This window comes from Lissotriton vulgaris, chromosome 7, assembly GCF_964263255.1.
Source record: "Lissotriton vulgaris chromosome 7, aLisVul1.2, whole genome shotgun sequence".
In the NCBI taxonomy this organism is placed as follows: Eukaryota; Metazoa; Chordata; class Amphibia; order Caudata; family Salamandridae; genus Lissotriton; species Lissotriton vulgaris.
This window is the reverse complement of record NC_141695.1, coordinates 157,973,080-157,992,238: the sequence shown is the minus strand read 5'-3', so window position 1 is coordinate 157,992,238 and position 19,159 is coordinate 157,973,080. Positions and strand designations below refer to the sequence as shown.

Sequence of the window (19,159 nt, the reverse complement as noted above, 5' to 3'; positions counted from 1 at the left end):
CCGGATCAATTCGGCTTTATACTTAGCAGAAACCACAGCCCTGAACCTCCGGTGCCTCCATCTTGTACTGGGCAGAAAACACACTATACGGGAAGGTGCCGCGGTCCTCTTCCTGGAAGCGAAGATGGCCTTTGACTCTGTGGAATGGGCCTTCTTATTTGCGGACCTTCAACACTTGGGGTTCGGACCCAAGTTCTGTTTCTGGATACATTCACTTTACGCCGACCCTGTAGCACTTGTGGTTGCTTATGGCCACATATCACGGGAGATCACTCTGGGTAGGGAGACGAGACAGGGCTGTCCATTGTCACCCTTACTGTTCGCATTGGTCCTGAAACCACTGGCTGCATGGATAAGGTGGGACACCATGGTTCGAGGTCTAAAATGGAGGGAGGAATGGGAAGATCGTGTCTCCCTCTATGCTGATGATGTACTACTGTATATCTCCTCACTCACACGATCCCTCCATGCATTACTCAATATTTGCGTAGTGTTTGGTTCAGTATCCAGGTATGCCATTAACTGGTATAAGTCTGTGCTTTACATGGAATGCCCCTGCATCTCCCAAAAGACTGCAATGTTCAGATAGACACAGATTGCTTTAAGTACCTTGGCATAAATGTAACATCGTATCAAGACACATTTTTAGGACTTAACTCACAAGCCCCTCTGCAAAAGCTGAAACGTGACATTAAACACTGGAAAGCACTACCACTCACCCTACTGGGTAGATCGGCTCTTGTTAAAATGATGTCCCTGCCCAGGTTTCTATCCGCCCTACACAATACGCCATGTCCAGTCACTGACTCATACTTTAGGGCAGTGAATTCAGAGGTCGCTGCTCTCCTATGGGATAGCAAACCAGCTAGAGTGGCAGCGAATATACTAGTACGGAGTTGGTATGATGGCGGGATAGCCCTGCCTGATTTCAAAGCGTACTACTGGGCTTCACAACTCACAGTCATCAATCAATGGGCGCCTACTACACCATGATAATAACTAAATGGAACGTAGCATAAAAGTGGGGAGTAGAGAACGTACTAACGTTATTGAATTGGTGTAAAGATATGGTTATGGTCATGGTAGCGGAAAAGGACACATTTATTAATAGAAAATGCCCCAAAAAATGGGGAAGAGTGTGGGGAAAATGGAACATATACAGGGGAAAAAACATCTGCACGCCTCCAGAAGAAGACAGCGACATTAACGAAGACGTGTAGTATTAGTAAAGGCATATGTTCACCAATGTAGAAATGTATGTCGATTGTCTATAAAGAAGTGATATCAAGAATGTAGAATTGTATATGCAGATCACTGTTGTTTTCAATAAACTTCAATAAAAAATATTTTTAAAAAATACTATAAAAAAAAAAGCTGAACATGGTCATAAAATCAGATGCCAGCAGCTGGGGCTTGGGGACATGTTGCAAAGATATTGGCGCAGGAAGAGTCTTCCAAGAACATCACTCTGTTTGGAACTCCTGGTGGGCTTGTTTGCAATCCGGAACTTGGCAAAGGACAGGGTAGGCTGTTCAATTCTACTGAATATTGACAATGTATTGGCAGTCCAGTAGATCAGCAAACTGGGGGGCACCAGATCCAGACTCTACTGAAAACTGATTTGGGCTGCTCGGGTACACACAACAAGGCATCCCCCACATGAAGAATGGTTGACCAAAACTGGGAAAATAAACACATGGTGGTGGCTGGCACAGGTAAGAGTAGTGAGGCAGTAGGGGGCAGGAATGGGACAGGGAGGGGGGGAGTCGACAGATGACGGGATATGGCAAATTACATTTAAAGGTCTATAAAACAACTTACCTTGCGCTCGCCGCATTGCCAACTCAATGGTGGGGCATGAGCAAGGTAAGTGGTTTTATTTATTTTTTAATTTAATTTTACCTATCTATTCATGGACTTCCCCTCTTCCCACCCACTCCACCGCTCTTACCTGTGCTGGCCACCACTGTAAACACCCCCCATCTTTTGGTATACCCTTTGGTGCATTATGGGACATCTAGTTTTGTTCTTGGATACCCACAGGTACTGTTTTCGGTCTTGAGGATTCGAGCCACATAAATATTATCTGGACGGAGAGACAAGCAGAGATTATTTAATCCTGTACAAGACACTATATTAAGAGAATCCGGAATCATTAAGGTAATTTAACTTATATACACACTGGGTGGGAGATAGGGAGGGGATTACCATCCCATTACACTAATGGCCATAGACACTGTTTTACTCTCTTTTAGCTTCTCAGTGAAAAACCTTGAAAAGAAATCCATGGGTGGTCTTGAATACTGAGCCGACCCGTAGGAATCTGGACTTTACTGACACCACATTATTATTACTGGTGGGTGACTCTCCCTATTTGCTGTCAATAGAAGGGGAATTAGGAGAAGGTTAGATCATGAAAAATAAATTACCATACACTAGTAGGATGAATGTTTGATTGATTGGCAGTATGTTTTTGTATATTTTACCAAGGGTTCTTTTTAATTAGTATGAATGCATAGATACATATATGTGAGTCCACCACAGTTAACATTTACACATTAGTGAGCTCTGAATGAATTTATTGTAGAAATGTAAGAATACAGTGATATTGTTCCAAGACGTTCTCAATGAGCTTGCTGAGTATTGATTGTGCCATAGGTATCATTTATGCTCAGTTGTTTTACAATAATGCTTTTAATTTTGTTTGTATATAATGTTTTTATAACATGTTTTCATGATAGATTTGAAGTTGTGGGAGACATCTATCTTTGTTTCTGAAGAAGGTAGTTGGATCATTGAACCCACCAAAACTCGTTGATGCTGAGTTACTTAGGCACTAAATCAACTCAGCTTTGCTTGAACAAAGACACTTCGCCATCATAGTGTTTTGACCAAGGATTATTTGGTTCGATTAGTATGCCATAATGACAAAATATTTATATGTCCATGATATTTTCTCCCTTATTTCTATATGAATTTTTCGAAATTTTGAATGACTGATTGGTTTTAGAACATTTCTGGTGTGATATTTTGCGACTGTAAAGAATGAGATTTGTTGCGTATATTTACTGTCAAATGTATTTATTGCATTCTTGACACACTTTTTAAACAGTTTTTTATGATGAAATTGAATTGTATATCAGAACTTGGATTCTATCAGGATTTCTTGGTGATATTGATGACAAGTAGGTATAAATGGTGTATGAGTTGTAATTAGACCCTTCTGTTATATACCCAAAGATAATTTGATTTTGATGACAGTCTACTTAGTGCACTGTCCCTTTAGGGTATAGGGGGCCCATCTCTTTTGTTTTCTTGACACAATTTTCTTGAGAAATATAAAAAATGCTGACGGGGCTTTCATTCAATTTTGCTTAAAGTGCCTCTGCAGAAGCAGGTTAGTCAACAGGATCCCTGGTGATATATTGGGGATCCCTAAGGGGAAGAGGAAACTAACTACCATTCTTTAAATGAGATCCTTATTTGCCAAACCTTTTTACAAAAGTCACACAAAACTTCGATGTTCTTGTTTTTATCCTTGGGACATGGGAAAATGTCAAAGATTTGACAGAATTACTCTTATACACCCTGCCTTCTGGAAAATAGAAGCAACCAAATTAGAGTCAAATACAATTCTGTTAAAGTGACACAAAACCTGAATCAATAAAAAAAAGAGTAGGCGCACTCTATTTTTGATTTAACTCCCTCTCTTAGGAAAGAGTCGAAGACGCACCACTATAAGGAATACTACATCACAATGCATTAACTGCCCACAACTCAGCTTCCTAACCTATCACGCATTGACTTCATGCTTGTCTTTGAACCTGTATAGTGTCTGCTGCCTTTTGGCTAGGTTTGTGCTTTTGATTTGCTACATAGCTACACAGATCCAAACATTCATACATCCAAATTCTATTGCTTAGGTTTTCAAACCATGGATTAACATTCACCAAGGCAGGTTGCACACATTCTCATTCCTCTGCAGGTCACTCAGAACAGTGTGAACATGCCCCACTCTATAGTCCAGTAAGATGGCCTCCATTTCCTGCAATTCCAACTGGATCCTTTATCAACTCCTTAGATTGCTGAGAACTCCTATATTTAGAAAATATCCTTTAAACATTTGTCAACACTCATTTGAACATTCTTCACCAACTTCACTTCTCTAAACTTTGAACAGATAGTAATTGATACACATGCAGCACAAACCTAGACAGTCTAAAAGTCTACTCTTGACTACCTATTCTCTATGTTTTCTTGTACCATGAGTGCAACACACCGGTCTTTAACAGTCATTTGCCTCACACATCCGTTTTCCATTCAATCGACTTTTAAGTGTAATCCAGACCACTGATAAAACTCACTGGGCCCGATTCACAGAAATAACTTAAGACAAAATCCTAAACTTACTACCATTTTGATATTCACAGAAGGCACTTACTCATTTCGGTATTCATAGCAGGTAAGAGTCCTAACTTTAGGACTACTGAATGCCTTCTGTGAATACCGAAAGTCTTAAAGTTAGGATTTTTCTCAGTTTAGGAATAGTAAAGTTAGGACTCCTAACTTTAGGACTCGTAAATGCCTTCTGTGAGTACTGAAAGTCTTAAAGTTAGGATTTTTCTCAGTTTAGGAGTAGTAAAGTTAGGAGTCCTAACTTTACTACTCACAAACTGAGAAAAATCCCAACTTTAAGACTTTCGGTATTCACAGAAGGCATTTAGGAGTCCTAAAGTTAGAACTCCTAACTTCTGTGAATACCGAAATGAGTAAGTGCCTTCTGTAAATACCAACATGATTTGGTGCCTTCTGTGAATACCAACATGATTTAGTGCCTTCTGTGAATACCAAAATGGTTGTGAGTTTATAATTGTGCCTTAAGTCAGTTCTGTGAATCCGACCAACTGATCTACCCATTGGCAATCTACATACATCCAAGTCATCTGTGTGTATATTAGAGAAACTGGCAGCTCTAACTGGTACCCACTCCCCAACTCTTACTATGATATTTGCCATCCTAAGCCAACTTTGAGATACCTGGAACATCTTTTTAGCTCCTTCTACATCTTTTTTTTGTCGGGAGAACCCTATTTGTTCATAACATTTTAAATGTTTTGCAACTACATTTTCTTCCTCTGCTTGCCTCCACTTACCTTCCCTGACCCCGCCATAATTAATAGTTTCAATGTAAACTGATGCCACAACATCCAGTTCTTTGTTGTCATCACTCTTATTTCGTCATGACACCTGGGATGACCAATCGCTGTGACATTTTTTTCTCTGGTAAGAACACAACCTACAACATATATTTTGGGCTAAAGCAAATACAAAAAGAGTCTTATAATCCACACATACCGGTAATTGCGGCGGTAATTGCGCCACAGTTTGATACCTAAATCAATATTTGCAGCAAATTACCATTCTTTGCATGATTACCCCCAAATTCTTGCCTTATCTGTTTTGCTGGATTTTGAAGTCTGTGCACTTTGCTCCTGCTAAACAGGAGTTGAGTTCCCAAGTTAGAGATACGTTTTAACCCTGGCTTTCATCCTGGTGGATTTGTTCACACATAATTAGCATATTTAACTTTTCTTTAAGTTTAAGTCTGTAGTTGTGGTGCACACAATACACCATTCACATGAAAAGGTCAGTTTCACTTGTGGACAGCAGCCCTTATTGTGCCATCCACTAAAGTGACAAGCAAACACCTGTGCATTCTGACTTCAGCAGCCTAAAACCTGCTGTACCAATCTATCAAATAACCCATTTTGACAGGTGGGAAACTCCGCTTTTAAATAATAATAGGTCTCCCCTAAGAATACATCGGTGCCCACAAGGTACGGTGCATTCTTCATATCTAAAAGCGGATTGTGTGAGAAATCAAAAATGCCATGCTCCTCCAGTTACAAGGATCTGTCAGGGCTATGCCCGGATCCTACATGTCAGAAAATAAATGAATATGTATGTTAATAAATTTCTTAAGCGCGCGAATACCCAAGGGTGTCTTGGCGCTGAGTGGTGCGTTATGCCAATATCTGTAAGACGAAAGAAGAAAATGACTATTGCTCAAATAGTTAGGTTTTCAAGGCCTTCCTAAAGGAAACTAGAGTTGGAAGGATTCTGATGGAAAGAGGGAATGTATGGCAGAGTTTGGGGGCAGCTGCCCTAAAGCTACTGCCACCCCACCTGGCCCTGAAAACTCTTGAAATTGCTAGTAGTTTAGCTCCTTCAGAACTCAAATGCCTTTTTGGGACATACCGGTAGAGTAGGTGTCTCAAAAACATGGGGCCAGTATTCCGGAGTGCTCTACAGGTAATGCAGAGGGCTTCGAAAATTATGCGGTTCCTAACCGGGAGCCAATGAAGCTTCTGTAAATGATTTCGGACTGTCAAATGCCTAGGGATGCCTAACAAAAGGACGTGCAGCCGCACTTCGGATCATTTGCAACTTATTGAGATGTTTTTCAGATAGGCCAGTATAGAGACCATTACAATAGTCGAGTTTTGCCAGGATCAGAGAAGCGATCACTGCTTTCCTGCTATCTGTGGGGATGAAGAGTAGTATTTTTTTTATTGGTTTTCAGCAAGAAAAAGCTCAATGAAATTACAGCATTTACCTCTGGCTTAAAATTCAGTTTGTCGTCAACAATCACACCAAAGTTCCGATCCCAGTTCATCCGACCACCAACTCTGAGACCAGTTAATCAGAAAGTTACCAAAGGTAATTACCTCTGTTTTGTCTGAGTTTAATCCCAGACAGTGGGAGTCCATCCAAGACCTGACTGCCAACATACAGTCTTTGAAGCTTTGCATAGGTGATGCAGAGGTTTTTGATGGAGTTAATACAACTTGTGTATCATCTGCATAGGATGTCAGTGCTAGACCCAAATATCTTATGAGTGCAGGCAGTTCTGATACATAAATATTAAATAAAGTAGACCCCTACACTCCAGGGGAATCAGATGGGGTGTAACAACAAGAACATTTACTGCACCTGTCAGACGGCTCGTGACCTGGATCACCTGTGCAATAAATGTCTGTCAGAATAATATAGATAGGGGTGCAGAATGGCCCCTGGGGTCACTTCTGCACCAGGGACTTTCAGCACCCCACTTCATTAATGTCTATATACCATCAGCATGGCTGCTTGGGAGGATGTACCGTCCCTTCGCTGTTTTCCAACAGTACCCGACGCTAAGCCTTGCTGCTACTACCTTGTTCCATGTCTCTTCTCCTAGGTGCCCCCTCTGGTCAGGCTCTGTGAAACTCAGATTAGCACCCAGTTAACCTTAGGGCACAGACTCGAACAAATCACCTCTAACACCCAGGGTGTCTGCTGTCCACAGAGCAGAGAGCAAAGCAGATACTTTTCTTTCACATTTAATATGCATTGAGTCATGTCATTTAAAAGTTTAATATCAAATTTGGAAACTTGCTGAACGCGTTCCCAGGACAGATGCCAATGTGTTACCAGGACAGATGCCAATGTGTTAATTTCTGGCACAAGCACCGGCTCTTGCTCCTACATTTTTCATCTTTGCCTACTTTTGGGGGGCACAGATGAGCCAGAAGCAGTCATTTGAGTCTAAGGTCGTCTCCTCTGCCTCTTCCTGCCCCGACTCTCAGTAGAGGACATTAAGGCCTTTGGAGGCCTACATTCAATTTTTTATTGCATGCAGTGAGTATTTCTAATTATGCTGTAATTACAAAAGGTGGTAACGCTAACCACGCCTGCACAACATATTAGTTGGTGCCTTCTTTTCTGAAAAACATGCTACCCTTCATTTACAGACCACATTCTTATGTCTCTTGTCTTTTTGCTTATTTGACTCTCTTTCATTTTGACCTCTCGCTCTTTTTTCTCTTTTTTGATATTCGATATTTTGCTTTTCTTTCCTCGTCCTTAATGCAAGCTTTCTTTGTCTCATTATGGCTCCCATTTTCGCAGGTCCCTTTCCTCTATTTACTTTGCTTTTTTCTTTCCATACTTCATTGTTTGCCTTCTTTCTCCCCCCGTTATTTCACTTTCTCCCTCTTTGCCTTCCTACACTACCTTACTAGCCTTTTTCTTTCTTTCTTTCTTCCTTCCTCCGTTCTTTCTTCCTTCTTTCTTTGTTCCTTACTTTCTTTCTTCATATTTTTCTTTCTTTCTTCATACCTTTCTTTCTTAGCTTGTTTGTTTGTTTGTTTGTTTGTTTCTTCCTTTCTTCCTTCCTTTCATTCATTCTTTTTCTTTCTTTCTTTCTTTCGTTCTTTCTTTCTTTCTTTCTTTCTTTCTTTCTTTCTTTCTTTCTTTCTTTCTTCCTTCCTTCCTTTCATTCCTTCTTTCTCTTTCTTTCTTTCTTTCTTTCTTTCTTTCTTTCTTTCTTTCTTTCTTTTCTTTCTTTCTTTCTTTCTTTCTTTCTTTCTTTCTTTCTTTCTTTCTTTCTTTCTTCCTTCCTTTCATTCCTTCTTTTTCTTTCTTTCTTTCTTTCTTTCTTTCTTTCTTTCTTTCTTTCTTTCTTTCTTTCTTTCTTTCTTTCTTCCTTCCTTCCTTCCTTCCTTTCTTTCTCTCTTCCTGCCTTCTCTCTTTGCTTCCCTCCTTCTTTCTTTGGTCCCTCATACAGAGTATGCTAACTGTGAAGATGTGATGCAATGGACTTAAAGACTTGAGCATTAAAGGTCCTACACGCATCCCCAGAGAGAGGTCAGGCTGATTCAGTACCAGCTGAAGTGATGTTAGTCACCGTTCCTCACAGGTTTCTGTTTAGGAAATACCGCGGTGTTTGTGGTTTACTATAGTTACCTCTTGGACTCCGAGAATTGGCAAAGTGCTGGAACTGGGAGCAACAGCCCTGGCCGAGGGCAGGTTCAGGGAGCGGGTGGAGTCCAGGTCCCAATTACTCAGGACGGGGCGGATAGGCAGGCCCAGTGACCTCCACCCAGAATATTTAGGTGGATCACTGGCACCTCGGCACAGTCCTGCGGAGAGGAGAGAGGAGGAGACGTGAGGAGCCCCGGATCAGGGATTGTGTTGCACACCATGGAGCTAAGGTGTATATGCCAAGTTCTGCTACTTCTGTCAGCATCATGGACCGCAGGTAAAACTCTGCACCAAGGAGGGTTACCACGCTGATAATTTGGATTTACAGGATAATGTCCAGATTAGATACCTAGACTGGCTCTAGGGGGAGGAGGGGTCTCTTGTGCACCCCCAGGGGGAGGATATGGAAGGAACTACTATTCATTAACAGTGAGGTTTTCACGGGCCTGAGGCTATCTAAGATATTCTGTGCTCTCACCTGCAAATGTGGACATAAAGAATTCATGATAATGTCCACAAAAGCAGGTATTTCATGATTATTGCAGCTGTTCATGGTGATATCTTGGTGGACCTTCATTCACTTTCAATCCCCCTGTGACCTTTAACATGCTAAACGTGACCTTCTAGAGGAAATAGATGGGATCACTGGGGGAATTGGCAATTTTATGAGTAACGCCACAAAGTCACAAGCACTTTAGATCATCTTTGGGTGTTGAGACTGCTGATTACAACTTTGCACCAAGAAAGGGTACCGCAAACCAGGGGTAAGGTATTAGACAAGCTACCTTTAATCTTTGCATTGGAAATGTCTGCATGGTTTGGTGTTCCCACCTAAGTGTCAAGATCCTCCCCTCCTTTTAACCTTATCTTTATCTGACAGCTTCTTCAATCCACTGTCAGTGAAAAAATTTTCTCAAATACAAATGTTACGTGCATTATTGCAATGCCAACAAGCTTCTACGTAGGGCGGTGCAATGCTTTCTCTGGTTCGAGGGAACGTGTAGACTTTGCTACCTGACTACCTTTCAAGATATATATGGGTGCATTTGTATGGCGGTAAGACCCAACTGAGACAAAAACAGTTACTTTGGTTTCTTGCAGAGTTTCACTTGAGGTGCCTTCTGGTTGCCTTGTGTAGTGTGCCAGGAATAGTGGTCCTGTGCTGTAGGTGTGTGGAGGTAGGTGATCAACCAAAAAGTTATGAAGATGGATTGTTGGTTGTTTTTTTGGTGCAGCTATATTTACCTTGGGTGTGTTCTGGAATTGTGCTGTAGTACACCTTCTGTTAATGCAAGGATCATGAACGTTTTTCAAGCTGCCCACGTTGTCTTCGGTTAGAGGAAAGGGCAGTGCTGTTAGCTTTTAGCAAGGGGGATTTAACTTCACTTCTTGGTTAACGCTTAGATTGCATTGAAAACTTTGAGAGATAGTGGTCAGTTTCTTCAGGCGATAGACACTTCAGGAGCCGAGCTTACTCTTGAAGATGCCAAAATCTGGATTGGGCAAGTAGGTCTATGGCAGAAACATCTGGATGGCTCCTTGTTGCCAAATGCAGGCGACCTACCTTTTATCAAAGGATACACTTCTTAAAAGACCAGAAGACAGAGTGACCAAATTGAGCTAGTTGACAAGTGATGTTCGGCACATGCCTGACCCTTGACTGATGTTAAGAAAGGACTATGGGCTTATAAACTTTAATAATCAATTCAAACTATGATCGGTGCATTGAACACCACATCTGCGATAAGATTAAGCAGATGAAGATGAGGTAAGAACAGTATTGGTGTAATGCAGGGTCCAGAACATATGAAAGTGACCAAGCTAAGTAGGTCTGGTTGTTCTCTCCTGATGATATCTCCTGGAGGCTAATATGGGCCACATAATGGGAAAGCGTGTCTGCTATCAAGTCATCCTTCAAACATGCACATGAGAATAGTTGTTGCTTATTATGTCCAACCCTCTGCTGTGGAAGGTGATCCAATACTTGACAAGACCACCGAGACATCCGGCATCACCTGCCCCTCCATCCTCCCTTCCTGTGGGCTTGGATCTCCATACTAATGTGCTGCCTACTATGACACACTGCGATGCAAGAATAATTATAGTGATTGAAAGGTCTATAAGCCCTTCAGATGTGAGACAATGCAGGGGTTAACTGGTCCCACAACTAGGACCTTCTCCCTGTACCTTAAAAGGCATTTGAATGTTTTCAATGGTAAACCATCAAGTGTATTTATCTCATTCAATCTTTCTGTATTCATATGTTGAAACGCTCTAATAGTATTCTATGAATACCCTCAAGTGAGTCCGCGTTGTTTTACATTGTGGCGGCCAATCATGCCTACACTCTCCTGAACAGGGCTACAAATTACTTGCAAAGTGAAAGTCATATATTCTTGAATCTTCTTGTTGAGACTTAATCACAATTGGCAGCTCGTTTAGTGTATTATCTTCTCCCTCTCTCTGATCCATCCCTGCGTTCATAACCCCCCCTGTCTTCCCAGTCTACAGATTTTCTGAAAGTCCTAATTATCAGATTCATTCAATATTGGTCCCTGATGTGCTCCACTTTAAATTTCTCATGATCTCACGATATTTCCTCTTTAAATTAGCAAATTGTAGTTCTGTCACATATAAGGTTAAAAAGTTTGAATAAAATAGGACCTTTCCTTAATTAGATTTTCATCAGAAAAATGTAACTGGTCCATTCAGTACTCTGCCCTTCCCTGGCCGATCTTGCACTCGCTGAGTTTCAGTCCAAAGCCCTTGGCTCGCAGAATACGGAAACCTTCATCAAATGGCCTCAGAACCACTGCTGGCCAAAGTAATTAGACTTTTTACCCTGTACCTATTTGCATTTCCTCATACTATCCAGACTACCTCCCATCTCCTGTTGCTAATAAAACATTTGTTAGTTAACTACTAAAATATGAATCTACTGTAAATTATTAATGCTAGTTTTTTTAGGTAACTCGTGGTTTCTCTGCATATTTCAATGCTGGGAGTCTCTCAGGCCCTTTGCATTTCAGCAATATTGAAGTCCTTCAGCTTTCTTGAAATAACAGGCCTTGAAGACCTCTGAGCAGGGCAACCCATCCCTCCAAATTTGCCACGCCGCCTTCAAGGTTCATACTCTATGGTGTGAACCCATGTTGCTAAGTTCACCTTCTGCCACATCTGCTCAGCGACAACAGAGCACCCTCTATATATTTTATCGAGAAATTAGGTCAGAGATGGGGGTGTGATATCTGATGATGTTGAATCACATAGAGGCTGATTCACAAGGTGTTTAGGACTATTTAAGCAGTGCTCCAAGAGAATTCTTTTACAAGCCCTTTATGAATCAGCCCCGAAACGTCCAACTCCCTATTCGTACAATTGCAGAGAGGTCACAGTTCTTGCTAATTGAAATAACTGTTCATTGGTACTTCCTGAATATTCTCTTTAAAAATGTTTGGTACCAATTCACGAAAGCATGTAAGAGTATGTAAAAGAGTACTCCACAAGTACACTTTCATACTCCAAAATGTCTTTGTGGGTAGGCCCTGAACGTACACACCTTCGAATGGGATTCCTTCACAGTGTATTTGGCCAAGTAGAGGACAGTGAGAAGCAAAATTGGTACCCGGAGAGAGCGTTCGTGGAAATAAATCTACTTTTGAAGTATTTGAGACCAGTGCTGGAGAATGGGTCAGGTGAAACCAATAATATCTCATTTTAATGTAAGAGGGATTGTTGATGGGAAGTATCAATGGGAAATGAGCACAAGGGTGAGTTTCGACTGATGTTTGTGAGGCTGGTAAAGGCGGACTTAAAGGGGCTCCATTGAGGTTCATGAGGCTGTTGTATGAGGGCAGCTATGTGAGTTAAGGTGCACAAACCGGTGCCTTTCTGGAAGTATGGGAGGCCAGTGATAAGAACAGTTTGAATTAAATCTATCAGTGACATTAAGTTTCCAGAGTACACCAAGACCACATGTGGTGGCGTTGGCAGCAGTGACACCCAGTGCCCAGCAAGAGTATTGCATTTGCAGCAGTGATGCCTAGTGTTCAGTCAGAGTATGGCATTGGTAGCAGTGACATCTGGTGATGGCAATAAAAGGATGATTCAAACAGAAGTCAGACGTAACAGTGCCAGTCACACCTATGGATGCCAGTCAGAGGAATGGATTGTCAGACCTGGCTCCTAACTATACTAGTCAGGTGATTTTATTTGCAGTATTCCTAGCAACTGAATTTAGTTGGAACACAGCTTTGGAAACAGTGGCATCACCGATGAGAGGGTGAATGTGCGAGCGATGGCACTTGGTTGCGGTGTCTGGCACTTACAGGAGTACCTACCGAGACGCCTAGTGGTCGGCGTATGTCAATGATAGCAGTAACATCGACAGGACAGGGTACGACTTTGGAAGAGTCATACCCAGTGGCTGGCTGCAACAACACCTAGTGACCAGTAAAAGTATGTAATTTGTTTAGGTCCCTTAGAAGAGATGTTATTTACTTGTCTGGCACATAAGGACACTGAGATAGTGTGTCCTCAGCAAAAATCATGAGATTACCTGCCTCTTGAGAATGTACACACACCAATCACTACCATCACATCACTGAGAAGACTGATGAAAACTCACTGTCTGCCATCTTACTGAGCAGATGAAATCCAACACCTTCTTGCAAACTAGCAATCCAGATTCAGACCTCAGTTTTGTTCTGTGACAGCCACCATGCATGGGTCAGGGACAGACTTTTTATTTCTGGAAACGGTGATCCATGTTTTTAGTCTTACTCAACCTCTCTGATTCATTCAAAACTGTCAAATACCCAGCACTACGCAACACCTTTATATTCTGAATTGAATTTCACAGAATTGTGCTACAGTGGTTCACTCCCTACCAAAACACAAAATCCATCAAGATCTGAAACCCTCCCCATCAGCAAGGATCTGCCCTTTTCCAAGTGACCTTCAACCTGCATATGGAGCCCCTGGCCACGGGGCGTCCATATTCACCACTATGTGCAACATATCTAAGTATGCTTGATGATATCACAGAGCCGCGGACTGCAGCACCTGGAGAATGGCTTCACCTAAGTGCAAGTTTGGACTACCTGATCCCTCCTCGAGCTGAAGACGGCCAAGACAGAATTTGTATTTGTCGCCTAGTGACCGCAAGCATCAAGAGGGGATTGACAGCCTCAAAGACGAGCCTGGATTCTTTCAATCCAAGACCCACTAACAGCATAAAGTCTCCAAACTTCCACATCACACAGACAACAAAGACTACTGTCAGATGACTCTACTCTGTAGGGAGAAGTCATTTCTAACAGGAGCTAACTCCTGAACGGTTCCCCAAGCATTAGGTTTATCCCATCTCTACGGCGGGCGGCACTGTTGGCGGGTGTCCCAGAGACCCACTGGACTCCATGGAAGAAGAGTTTGCCAGATGCAGTCATCTACTGGCTGCCTCTACACATGTGCATGGCATTTGAGCTCAGCATCACTGCCGACAAGTCAGTCAACACCGGCTCCCCTCCCCCTTCCTGGCATCTACCGTATGCAAGTCTATCCCAGCTCTCATAGGCAGCCCCATCTCTACTCCACTTCGGCAAATAGCAGAAGACTTTTCTTGTCCATGCATACTTCGTGGCAATCTTACATTTCCCAATACTGGACTCTTCATCAGAACCCCACTTCCACTGGTCCCTTGCCTCTTACAACCTGCCCTCTCCATGTCCCGGTCTGTTATCTCCAATGCCAGTCACCCGTGCCTACGGTAGTCCGCCTCCCTCTCCATACTGCCTTCTCCTCCCTCCCCAGGGCACCCTGCTTCCACCTGCATGACTACACTGTGCCCTTCTCGCCTGTGCAGCCCTCCAGTTGTCACTGGAACTGGGAGCTGGATTTATGTAGCGCTTACCACCACTGACGAGGCGTGGCCAGGATCGTGAGATGCAAGTGCCAGGCATACACATATTTGTTGATACTTGGACACTGTGTTCTGGACTCTTCAGGTCAGAGCTGTGACCTCAAGAGTGTCCTCTGTCTCGTGACCTCCTTTGCCTTTCCGCTGCTCTCCTCCCTCACTGCATACACGGTGTTGAACCCGGTGGGGGCAGGGGTTCGAATCACGGGGGTCCACTCAACCTGTCCTTCTGCTGAGCACCATTCAATTAGGTAAAAAACGAGTCATAACATACGTGTTAAAAACTGCTCAAGTGGTGAAGGTGAATTAACTCATAGAGTAGAACTGGTGTTGTTTAATTCAGTAAATGTACTGACCTTAGCTTTGGGCCCAGAATTTCACCACCAAGAATGCAATTCACTTCCACATTGCACGATCTCCTTCCCACAGGCTCGAACCGCAGCTGTTGCAGAGATGGCTCCATTCTGCACAACAGTTTCCTGTTGTTTTGTTTCAGAGAAGGCTCTTCTTACAAGACTCTGTGGTGCACAGATCTGTGTGGGTTGTGGTTGGTGGCGGTATGTCCAAGTCGAGCTCTTTATTTACCAGTCTGATAACGCACTTCCTCCTGCCCATTCAACCCTTAAATGATAATAACTCTGCTCAAAAGAAAAGGACGATAAAGAACGTAACTAAACATCAATTACTAAACTAGTCACAGATGTAAGATGACATGCGCGCACCTACAGTAACAGTAAACATTTGCTAACTAGTGTATTCCTCGAGCAAGAGGCTTTTCATATTTTGGACAGCTTGAAATACGGGTCCAATGGCAAGTACCACGAGGCAGGCAGCCTTCCATCTCTCGCTGAGCAGAAGCACACAGCTGAAGCAATGGAAATGGGATGAAAGTGAACTGCTTCATCGGAGTTTACCATAATGCACTGCGGGAGGTTTGGGGGAATTGCGGCAACAGGCGTGTTTATTGCAAACGTGTGAAGCTTATGAGAGCCAGGCCACATTATGGTGGGATGAGAGGAGTGCAGTGCCTTGCCCTAGAACTGCTGCGCCTATGACGTCTGTGGAGTCCTGAAGGACGGGCCAGTGCACCGGAAGAGCAACTGCGCCATCCTGGGTAAAGAGCCCGCCCCACAAATATGACTGGCAAGAGGGTAGCCAATCGCTGATGGGAGTGGGCCTTGGGCTGGGTGTGTTTGGAGGGGGCAGAGGACTGATAGCACAATGAGCTTCCATTGCAGTGTATGACACTTTACAATCCATTCTTTGACATGAAAGCCCTCCATAGCACAAGGGCAGTGAGGGGGACAATCTTGATGGGCAGATCTGAAGTGTGGCTGGCACTCCCAAGAAACACCATCCATGCTCAGGGTGTGATGCGTGTTTACCAACTCTACTGATGTAGGCGGTGGGCAAAAGCGTTTACAGTAATCCTACTGCCTAAAAGATGCCTGCGTCCCATCCTACCACTTTTTGTTAAGGCCGGACGGACAAGAACTGCCCACTTGCAGTGAGAAACATTGCCTGCAAACACGCTGCAGCCAGATTCAACCTTGGCCTTCCCCCGCGAACCCACATCACACCCCACCTCAGGAAACTCCACTGGCTCCCCGTACAGAAGAGATGCCAATTCAGGCTGCTGACTTACGCACACAAGGTTCTCCACAACCAAAGACCAGCCTACATTAACCACCTCCTGAACTTCCACGAAACATCAAGAAGACGACGCTCCACCTCCGTTTCGCTTGCCCATACTCCCCGCATCTACCGAAGCAGAAGTGGAGGAAACTCCTGCTCCCAAATCGAAGCAAAGGCCTGGCACTGCCTCCCCACTCTTCTCCAGACCATCACCTCGCTTCTGGAATTCTTGATGGCCCTCAGGACCTGGCTGTTCGAATAAGCCTCCGGGGCCTGCAAGCTCCTAGATACCCTATCAGGTGCTTAGCTGCATTAACCCAGCATCGAAACACTGGTGAACATAGGAAGGAAATGTTAATGGGGTCTGGCACGGGTTTTTGTTCGCTTACACCTTTGTGCCAAAGATTGAATGGGCAAGTTCAGTGAAACGAAGGACGTATCAATGCTGAGACAGCGGTAGCAGGCTGGCCCAAAGGGACTTTTACAGACAGGCCATGCTCCTCAAGGGCCGATAGCTGCGAAGGGAGAGTGGGGAATGACATGAAGCCTCCAGGCTCCTGCACTAGAAGTATTTCTGCAGATAACTGCCCCTTGGCAGAACTGAGCAGACAACAGCTGTCCAGCTACAGTGACTGCTTCTCCTATCTTTTTACTACGTCAATAAATGCAGAGAAGGCAGAGTGGGGTCAAGCAAAAATACTACTTTGCGTCGTTTCCGATGACATCATTACACTAATCAGTTATTTTTTAAACCTGAAAAATCCTACCACTACCACTTTATGGTCATAGAAGTTGGGAAGCAGAGGTAGTACAGCTCAGGTTCCCGTAGAGGTAGTACGGCCCAGGTTCCTGTGGCGGCAGAAAGCCCCAGGTTCCTGTGGAGGTAGTAAGGCCCTAGTTCCGGTGAAGGTAGAAATGCCCAGGTTCCTGTGGCGGTAGTAAGGCCCAGCTTCCTGTGGAGGTAGTAAGGCCCAGCTTCCTGTGGAGGTAGTAAGGCCCAGGTTCCGGTGAAGGTAGTAAGGCTCAGGTTCCCGTAGAGGTAGTACGGCCCAGGTTCCTGTGGCGGTAGAAAGCCCCAGGTTCCTGTGGAGGTAGTAAAGCCCAGGTTCATGTGAAGTTAGTAAGGCCCAGGTTCCTGTGGAGTTAGTAAGGCCCAAGTTGGCAGATGTCCCTGGCTGAGTCTTCAAAGGCCAGTCTAAAGTGCTGTTAATTAACAGGTTCTCACAGGCAGGAAGTTACTGCCCAGTTCTGAGAGGGAGAGAACTGATACCTCTAGGTGGAGTCAGCAGTATGTTCTGGCAGTACCAGTTACACACATCTTAGCAGAAACTGTCAACTGTGAGGCAGAATAATTTATGTTGATAACAGCACTGTTTCACCCTCCCAGGGGCGGCTTGAGGCCCAAAGCAGACCGGGCGAATTTTGTCACACCTGCCTCCGTACACTGCATATCTAACAAGCATAGCGAGTAAGACTCACAAGTACAAGGAGGTCTGAGGGGATTCTACAGTACACAAATTTGGGAAAACAAGGTGCACCCCACAACACATTTTTTTATTATATATTCAATTGTATTAGTTTTCAAAACATATTAAATGACTTTACAGTCCACCAGGATACAGCAATCTTTACTGGGGCTCTTCATTATTCCCTCACTAACACCCTCCAACAGTGCCTCTCTTCTCTCCGTAGTCCCTCTTTCAAATGTATTTAATTTGGTATATAGCATATCTCATACCAGTGTAGAGTGTTGGAGCATGTTGGCAGAGCACACACATACAGAGACAATTAATCATACGTATGTAAATCAGTGTATAGAAAATGTTACGTAAAACAAAGGGGACCATGAGGCGCAGTATTCACGTCATCCATACAGGTGAGCATTTTTTAAAAGTGCTTGGTCTGGAGAAGCACAAACTCAGAATTCAGAATGTAACACAGTGGTTAGGATTGACTTCACTAAATTAATTTATTTCTAAACAAACCTTTTTTTAGCAAAATTAGGATAATGTAAGACTGGGACAAAAAAAAATGCTTTCTAGCCTAGATTACGACTGTAATTTATGAACTGCACAGTAACAAAAGAATGTCTGTAAAAAAAGCAGCAACCCACTGCCCTATGCACATACAGTACTGTTCTGTAATCTGCATAGTACACGCTCTTTGCAGCAGGTATATTAACCCTATGAGCTACCTTTAGATGAGTCAAAACTGCCTCTAGACAAATCTCTGATTTCTCTCCAGCAGGTACATTAATCACAAGAGCTATCATGGCACTTTTATTGTTGCCTCGAAACATTCAAGGAACTTTGAAGTGACTTTAAAACTGCTGCACAGCTACAACCCCTGCCCCAAGTAACAAAAGCCGCCCCACCCTTCCGGGGAAACTCCCTATGCCCGGTAGGTCAGCCCGGCCTGGCACCCTAGAAGGGATCGTCGCCTCCGGCTGTGCAGAAGAGGGCGGATGCGTTTGTTTACTCTCTGTTTCTCCCGGAAGTGCCTCCCAGGTGAGCTCGCGCCGGAGAGGGACCCCGCCCGCATGCACAGCTCCGAAGTGCAGACGCAGGCAGCTCGCACTGTCACAGCAGCCTCTCTCTGCCAGTGCGACATACCGAGTCCCTGCCTCGTTACCACGCGCCAACGAGTTCTCCCATCGCAGCCCTTATCTACAGGGGGCTGCCTCCTGCAGGAGGTGTCTTCCTTCCGCTTCCGTAGATGGCAAGTTGTCAGACTGCCTATGTGTGACATTTTGCAAACTATTTATGTGTGACATTTAAAAAACCTATGCGTGACACTTTGAGTGAC

The 19,159-nt window shown here is 43.8% G+C and overlaps 1 protein-coding gene across 1 annotated transcript in view; it reads left to right on the top strand.

The window, feature by feature from the left end:
* Nucleotides 1–8,922: 8,922 nt before the first annotated feature.
* Nucleotides 8,923–19,159, top strand: part of LOC147701052 (uncharacterized) — a 46,835-nt gene continuing 36,598 nt past the window's right edge. Inside the window, exon 1 of the mRNA XM_086929847.1 lies at nt 8,923–9,079. Coding sequence (XP_086785973.1) covers nt 9,022–9,079 — 58 coding nt within the window. The 5' untranslated portion in view covers nt 8,923–9,021. The remainder of the gene's footprint in view (nt 9,080–19,159) is intronic.